Raw genomic sequence first — 7,877 nt, forward strand, 5'->3', positions numbered from 1 at the left:
CCTTGCACAGAGACACGTGCAGGTGACCGTATGGGAGATCGTACGGGCGATGATGGTTCATCCTTATCGTTGGATCTAATAGACGGTTTACTCGTCTATCAGAATGAGCCCTCTCATTCGAAGGCTCAAAGTCAGCCGCCTGACGTGTATCAGGCGACTGTTCCATTCTCCCCGAGTCGGCCACTTCATCTGACTCGCATTCGTAGTCGACCTCCAAAGAGGGGTCGTATTCACGTGGTGAATCACCACGTGCACTCGCAACATCTAGTGTTGTGCGAGTGGAAGACACTACGGCAGACGTTCCGTCTGCCGCAAGAGATAGCAATGCGTCACCCGCGGCTGCACGAACCGCAGCCGAAGGCGCAGCACTATCGTCACACCGCATGAGTTGATTCTTGATGCGATGGGATTTAAAATGATGGATTGGACCAATCAAAATCGTTTTAAAAATTAAGTGGTCACATAGCGACCACTCCATCCAATGACATTCAGAGTGATTGTCGTTTAAGGGAGGGGTGATGTAACGGGGTGTATCGTTACATGAAATTAACACTTAAAGGTTGTTAATTAATATATTATCTAAAAGGTAGATAATATTTGGAGGATATTACTTTATATAGTAATATTCAGAATTCTTATCCATAAATAAGTATCGACCATTATATCTATTTATTCCGCAGACTAATCAGCTGTACGAGTAATCAAAGAGAGTTACAGATAAGATAGAGATAAGAATTCATTTACATGTTTAGTATTAGATTATAATTAAGTCAGCATTTACAAAGATAGATCAAGAGACACTTAATTATATTTAATAGAATTTTCATTTTACCCTCTTAAGCTAACTACCTTAAGAGAAGTCTTCCTCTGCACGTACAGTGTACGTCAATTAACGTAGGGCACCACTCGCAACTGAAGCAGTGCGAAGTGGACTTGTACTGAAACAGTACAAGTCATAGTGCCCCGTTACAATGCGTCTTTACGCCCGGCCGTAAACAGTCCTCACCTCTTGCAAAAGAATAGCGAGATATTTGTCTTTCTTCGCGGAGTATAGCTTCTCCGAGGACTATAAATCAGGACGAATTAACGTCGTCGCTGATGCCCTTTCGCGCCGGCCCAATTATGAACCGGCTCCGCAAATCAACATTAAGCATAAGGCCGCTCTCGCAAAAATAAGTATTCCGTCGTCAACATTACTTCACGATCTTAGAAGAGCTTATATCAAGAAGATAAGGCTCTTAAAGGGTTGATGGATATCATTAAAACTACATTACAATAGCCTTGAAACGATTGTCGAAAACGTATCGATACACAACACGGAATGGGTTATTGTATTAACAGCCATTGCTCTCGACACACCTCGTGTCCTCATCCCCACCCATACTGATTTGCGCTTACGCACCATGTATGTGTGCCACGATGCACCAATAAGTGGGCATCGTGGACAAAAAAGACTTATCTCACGATAGGTGGCGACTTTACTGGCCACGCCAGTATGAATTTGTCCGCAAGAGCGAAGCCCAGTGCTTCATCACGTGCTCCATTACAGATTCTGCCTGTTCCGGTAGAGTGTTGGCAGTCCGAATCGATGGACTTCGTCTTCGGATTTCCTGAAGACGATCACACGAATAATGGTAGTCTTGTGTTTGTTGATCGTTTCAGCAAGATAGTGCATCTTGCTACAGTTCCGGATTCGACCACAACCTTTAGCTGTGGTCGTATCTTTGTTGACACGATATTTCGACTCTTTGGGTTACCCCGTGAGCTGGTTCCGGCATTAAAAACTAATCATAAAAGCTCATTTAACAGACGCGGTGACACGTGACATCGATTGAATGCCCTGTCGTTGCGATTAAATACTTCTTGAAAAAGTTTGGATCGAAGATGGGGGACCAATGTCAGCCATTCGTAAGAGAATTATATGCTGCAACGTCACTTCACCAGAGTTCTTAGTGAGTTGGGTGAGGTCGCTTGCGCGCCCACCACACAAAAAGCGTGGCATCAGCGGGTTCGCGTATGCTTTTTCGACGAGACAGATTGGGATCGGATGTGTGGAACTCAACACCAGAGCAGGTGATGACACGTTCAAAGCAAAAATGGAAGATGTCCTCCATGTCCAAGGAGCAAATTAAACCTGCTCAAAATCGGCCCGGCGCGAATTGGCATCAGCGACGACATTAAATCGCCTTAGTTTATATTCCACGGAGAAATGCTACTCCGCGAAGAGAGACAGCCATCTTTGTTCGGGTCATCGCTCAGGTCACAGCTGCACCTGTTACGTTTTTAGAAGAGCGCTTGCAACTCTGAAGTTTAAGTGGAGTTTGATGGTGCCACAATGCGCGTTGTGCGTAATGAATCGTATCAACTAGCGGCAACGGCAGATCTTGTTGATGGTCATTACTGGCTTCGGGCAACACACAGTCTTGAATTAATGTTGACGGCCATGTCACCGCCGTGACGCTGCCTGAAAATTGATATTATTTCGTTTCTCGTACTTATTAGCGATCCCAAGCATCATCGTTTCGTACATAGCGCATCATTTTTGGTAGACAGATGTACATAATCCTAAGATCTTGCCACGTAATGGCTTCTTACTCGCGATTTGATTCTATCCAACAAACGGCTCTCACACGTATTCTGCCGTTGTAATTGGACAGTAAGCCGTGGAGATTATATCCGTACGAGTGTCAAATCCTTTGACACTCGAAAATCTTTACCATCCCGCACTTATAAATCAAGTACATTTTGTTTTGCTCAGTGTAAGTCACTCCTTTTTAGCGCGATTCTCAAACGGCCCGAGGCAACCACCAATTCCTCATGGCGCACGCTCGTCGGCGGCCGGCAGCGCCAGTGGCCATGTCGGCACGCAAGTCTGCTCCTGTGTCGGCCGGTGGCGTGAATGTGCGTCGCCTAATGCTGTCGCGAGAGATGGCGGCGGAGGCATCTATGATTGACGAAGAAAAGGAACTGGTAGAAGAGTCTAATCACGAGTGCGGAAGCCCCTTTTGTCGGCAAGTTCTTTCGAATCGCTATGCTCGATTCTGCGAGGACAATCCCATATGTCAGCGCTATCGAGCGCTTAAGCTCCAGTGCCTGGCGAATGCCCAGGGAAAGGACGATGAAGCGGTCTCGAACTCAATGGCTCTTGGATACATAGAAGTAGGAGAGAAAAGGAAAAAGGAGGAACTTTTCGTTTCTAATGGAAAGACAGAACTTTTGGCTACGGTGGAGAAAAGGAAACGATACTTGAGTGAAGAGAGTACACATTCAAATAGTAGTCCTAGACAAAAAGAAACCTTGGTGAAGAAATGTAGAGAAGGAGAAGAAAAGGATCAGTCGAATCGGAAGAAGCGATTGAAGCGCAATGCCAGTGAAAGAAAAGACACGGAAGCGGTAGCTGGATCGACTCGCACTAGGTCACCTAGTGTGGTGTCCTCAGCCTCTTCGGTGGATTCTGCCATCGCTTCCGAGAGCTTGGAAACAAAGCGATTAAACTTACGCTCTATGCAGACAAGACAGGCTGCAAAGACTAGAAATGACGTAGAGGACGGGAAGACGGTAACGACGGTGAAAAAGCGTCGATTAGTACGACCTGTGAGAACTGATGAGTCGCGCTCGCCCTTATCACCTCCAATCTTAACGGTGTCAGATGTTTCCGAAGCAGCGTGGACAATACCACGGGCAAACCCTGCGCGATTAAAAACTGCAGCGCAAGCAATTAAGAACATGACGGTGGACCTCGTACCATTAGGCGTTGGCAATCAGGCGGGCGTTGCGGGTGGAGGACGATACGTGCAAAATGGAAACCGATCTGCAACACAATCGCTAGATACCGCTGGCACCCGAGCAAAGGCCCCTCATCTGACAAAGTTTGCTTTACCCGCTGTTGCTTTACCGGCTGTAGCACCTTCAAGCGTTTTGTTGAAACGTACACAGCGACCACAGCCGTCTGTAGAATTACCTACTGTGCCACATTCTCAATTGCAATTGCCGCCACTTCATATTCAACCTTTGTTGAATCTTCCTACTGTATCTCGTCAGGCACGGTTTGCTTTTAAAGAAAAACCCGCTGCGATTGTTGATTCAAATACTTCAGCAGAATTACATAAACGAATGGTACGAACGCGTGGAATGCGGCGGATTTCTACAGCTGACTACTTACGCCGCAGAAATAGTGACACGCAACCACAAGAAGGGCTGCAAAGCTGTCGACCTTCGCGCTCCCCGTCGTTGGAACGATTCACTGACTTTCCTCCCGCTTCCACGCACGGGCTAGAAATTTTCGAGCATCGTGTCCGCGATAGTCCGCACGTGCTTAATATACCCGAGTTTCGTGGCCGTGATGGTATTTCTTCGTCTAACAGATCGTCTAGATCTATCGAAGATTCTCGTTGGCCGTATCTAGAAGGAAATGCTAGATTACAGCGGCCAAGTTATGATTCAAAAAGTCGAGACAGGAGAGATGGACAAGGTGACTTTGTTGTTAGCGACCAGAACAAAGCAGTGCCATGGAAAGCTCGCAGCGTTTCTCCTCGTGTCAAATATCCTCTGTGGCCACAAGATTCGTCTTTTTTTAAAGATGGCAGCAGCGGAAACAATCACTCACTAGAAATGTCCTATAGCACATCGCCACCTCTTGTGACGCAAACAGCGTATCGAAAAGACCATTCGCGTGAACAGCCTAAGCCTATACGCCGTTCTGAAAGTCCTCGCCATCGTGATTTTAAACACTCGCCCGGAAAACAAAGTGATCTTATCGACGATTTGTGGGATAAAGATTTGCCAACTTTCTCGTACCACGAAGCTTTTCTTCCACGATTGCTGTACGTGTTTATTCATGTACTACCTCAATCGTTGGCAGCTATTATGAATGTAACGAAGAAACCAAGAAAAATGAACTGGTATCTTAAGTACGTGGAGCGAATTGAGCGGCTTTGCAAATCATTTGATCTTCAAATTAAAGTTGAAGGCTTAAAAGCAATTGTGAATGTTCAAGGACGGGAGTGGTTTATGTTAGAAAGCACGTCGACGGTGATATTGCATTTGGAAATTATTAAGACTTTACGAGCTGAGGCCCTTTCGTGGCGTCGCTTGTATGAAGAAATGGAGCAATCTCTGACACACTACCAAGAAAAAGTTGGTGAAGAAACGAATCAAAGCTTTGTCTTTGTTCGTGCTTGGAATGAACTTAAAAGTAAAAGGAATTATCTCTCTGTTCCACGACAAACCAACTTTTTCTGTGGTGCGCGACTTCATCATTGGAACTTCGTCGTTGGAAAGGTAGAAATTGGAAGTGGGAGCTTTGAAGAAAAGCGCGAGGCATTTCGCCTGGCCACGACTAGTGCACTTGAGTTTTTATTAAATTGTGGTCGAGGTTTGGAGCGTCCAAGTCGTAAAGTTTCAAGAAATTGGTCGCATGCACTGAAAGAAGAGCCTATGTCACGAAAAAGCTATCAAAGCTCAAGTCGCGAATCTTCTACGAGCGCAGTACGAGCAACAGATCAAGAAAATGTTCCATTATTAGACTCTGCGCTATCTGCTGGTCGACCATCCACGCAGGAACGTACGACTAAAACGATATCTACCAGGGCGCTGGTGCCGAAGAAAAAGCGAAGCGATTTGGAGGAGTCTAGTGCTCAAGTTCCTTCAGTGTCCCAGCCTCATCGTCTTGTCGAGCCGTCTTCATCTCCTGTTGCAATCATACCAGTAACCGATTGTATCACGAGCCAAAACAATTTAGACCTGGGTGGGAAAGTCGAATTGGGTAAGTGGTGTGCGCTTATTGTATTATTCGCCGTCTATTACATGCTGACTGTACAATGTGTGAATTATTTAGATGTTGGCAATCGGAGCACTGCCTCAGATCTTGCAATGCTGTCGACAAGAGCGCCATCTCGTCCTTCAAATGAGAACCTCAATGCGTCCGAAATACTATTTAAATCCACGCCGCCTGTCCTGCTCGCAGTGCCAACCCTTTCTAACGTATCGGCTCAATCTGTAGAAACTAAAAAATTGGTAACGCCCTCACTTACGTCGACTGCTTCACGAGGTGATAGCGTTTCCACTCCCAAGATTGTGAGCCTGACAGCATCTTTGAGTGGATCTCGAGTGGATAATGCTGGCCAATCTATAGAGAAAAACGATTTGACATCTCGACCGAAAATAGTCTTATCTCCGCGTTGGTGTATGATGTGTGAGATGATTCGCCTTCGCAAACCGGATGGAGAACGATGTTTACGATGTCAGAAGAATGGTAATTCAGCTAATGTAATGTTGGACGCCGTACTTGGACCTTAAGTTGGCGATGAAGTTGTTTCGAATGGGTTTTGTGATCATTTTGGAGATTTTGATCGCGGTTTTATATTTATAAGTTAAGTGAAGAAGGCATATGATCTGGCTGGCTCACTAAAGTGAGAGTGACAAAATTCGTATCTAGTATCGAAAATGATATTTTCATACAATTTAGTGCTATATTTAATTTGATTGGACCGAGGTAGATAAAGCGGTTTAAGCCGATCGTCGTCGTTTATTTTAGGAAAAAAAGAATGCCATAATTTCTCGAAGCAAGAAAAAAGCCGCTTGGACCTTTGTCCATATATACTTTACAGAAGCACTACAATTTCGGCTACCCACACAAACCGAAAATTTGTCGCCTTCATTCCCAAAAACCAAATAATCCTATGTAATTATTATAATTTCAATTTCCTTCAGGGCTGTCGGCTTGTACTGCTTCAGTACAAGTTCACTTCGCACTACTTCAGTGCGAGTGGTGCCTCACGTCACTTCACGTACACTTGCTTTTAAGAGGCTTAATTAAAAACATAATTTAATATAATCAAGTCCTTCTATTTCTATCTATTTTATACTAACTTAATTATAAGCTAATACAAAACATGTAGTAAAGTCTGATCTGTCTCTCTCTTTGCGGGCATCCAGCGCTGACGGGATCGCGGATAAAGTAGATATAATGGCCTATATCTGTTGTCAAGGACGCTGAAAAAGAGACGTCTCGAGCAGCAAAACAGTGGATACCGGTTTATACCGGTAGATTTCGGTAATGACGCCATGCGGTTACGTCATTGGAATGACGTCAGTTTGATGACGTCATAAGCTTCTAGAAGGTTCCGGAAGCGCTGGTTGGCTAGAAGTAATGGTTGGCTTAGAGATAGCAACAGGTTTGCGAACTAAGTCCTTAAATATATTTACTTTGCATTTGCCAACTAGTGCTCTTGACCAATTCATTAGGGTATGAGCCCAAGACCAACTGACTCTGCTGCCTCCGCCCCTGCCTTCGCTCTTGCCATGGACACCTCTGCCACTCCGACCGCCCGCATCAACAAGTTTGACGGCGCGAACTTCCACCTGTGGAAATTCAAGATGCAGATGGTGCTGGAAGAGCGGGACTTATGGGATGTGGTGAGCGAGGAGGTGAAGCCTGAGCACTTGACAAACCCACTGGACCAGTCGACTTACAAACGAAAGTCGCGCAAGGCCATGGCAATAATCTATCTCGCAATGGAGGATTCGCAGTTGCCTTTGGTTCGGTCGGCTAATGGCACGTATGATGCATGGTCGCGTCTTGAAGGGCATTCGAGAAGAAGAGTTTGACGAACAAGCTTTTCTTACGTCGACGCTTCTTCACGACGATGACGGACGAAGGTGATGACGTGCTTCAGCACATCAATAAGATCAAGACATTGGCGGAACAGCTCGACGCAGTGGGCGCTCCAGTCAGCGAAGACGATCTGGTCATCACGCTTCTGGCAAGTTTAAGCGAGTCGTACGCGTTTCTGATTACGGCGTTGGAGTCAAGATCCGACTCGTTGTCGTGGGAACTCGTGACGTCTCGGCTAATGCATGAAGACATGAAACGCAAG

General features: G+C 45.7%; 1 protein-coding gene across 1 annotated transcript; it reads left to right on the forward strand.

Moving 5' to 3' along the window:
- Positions 1 to 2,817: 2,817 nt before the first annotated feature.
- Positions 2,818 to 6,786, forward strand: CCR75_009782 (uncharacterized protein; the record flags this gene model as incomplete). Its single annotated transcript, XM_067967820.1, has 2 exons — positions 2,818 to 5,764; positions 5,837 to 6,786. The coding sequence occupies 2 exons, from the start codon at positions 2,818 to 2,820 to the stop codon at positions 6,295 to 6,297; spliced, it is 3,408 nt and encodes a 1,135-aa protein (XP_067817422.1). The 3' UTR covers positions 6,298 to 6,786.
- Positions 6,787 to 7,877: the final 1,091 nt, after the last annotated feature.

Source organism: Bremia lactucae, linkage group LG3 (genome assembly GCF_004359215.1).
Source record: "Bremia lactucae strain SF5 linkage group LG3, whole genome shotgun sequence".
In the NCBI taxonomy this organism is placed as follows: domain Eukaryota; phylum Oomycota; class Peronosporomycetes; order Peronosporales; family Peronosporaceae; genus Bremia; species Bremia lactucae.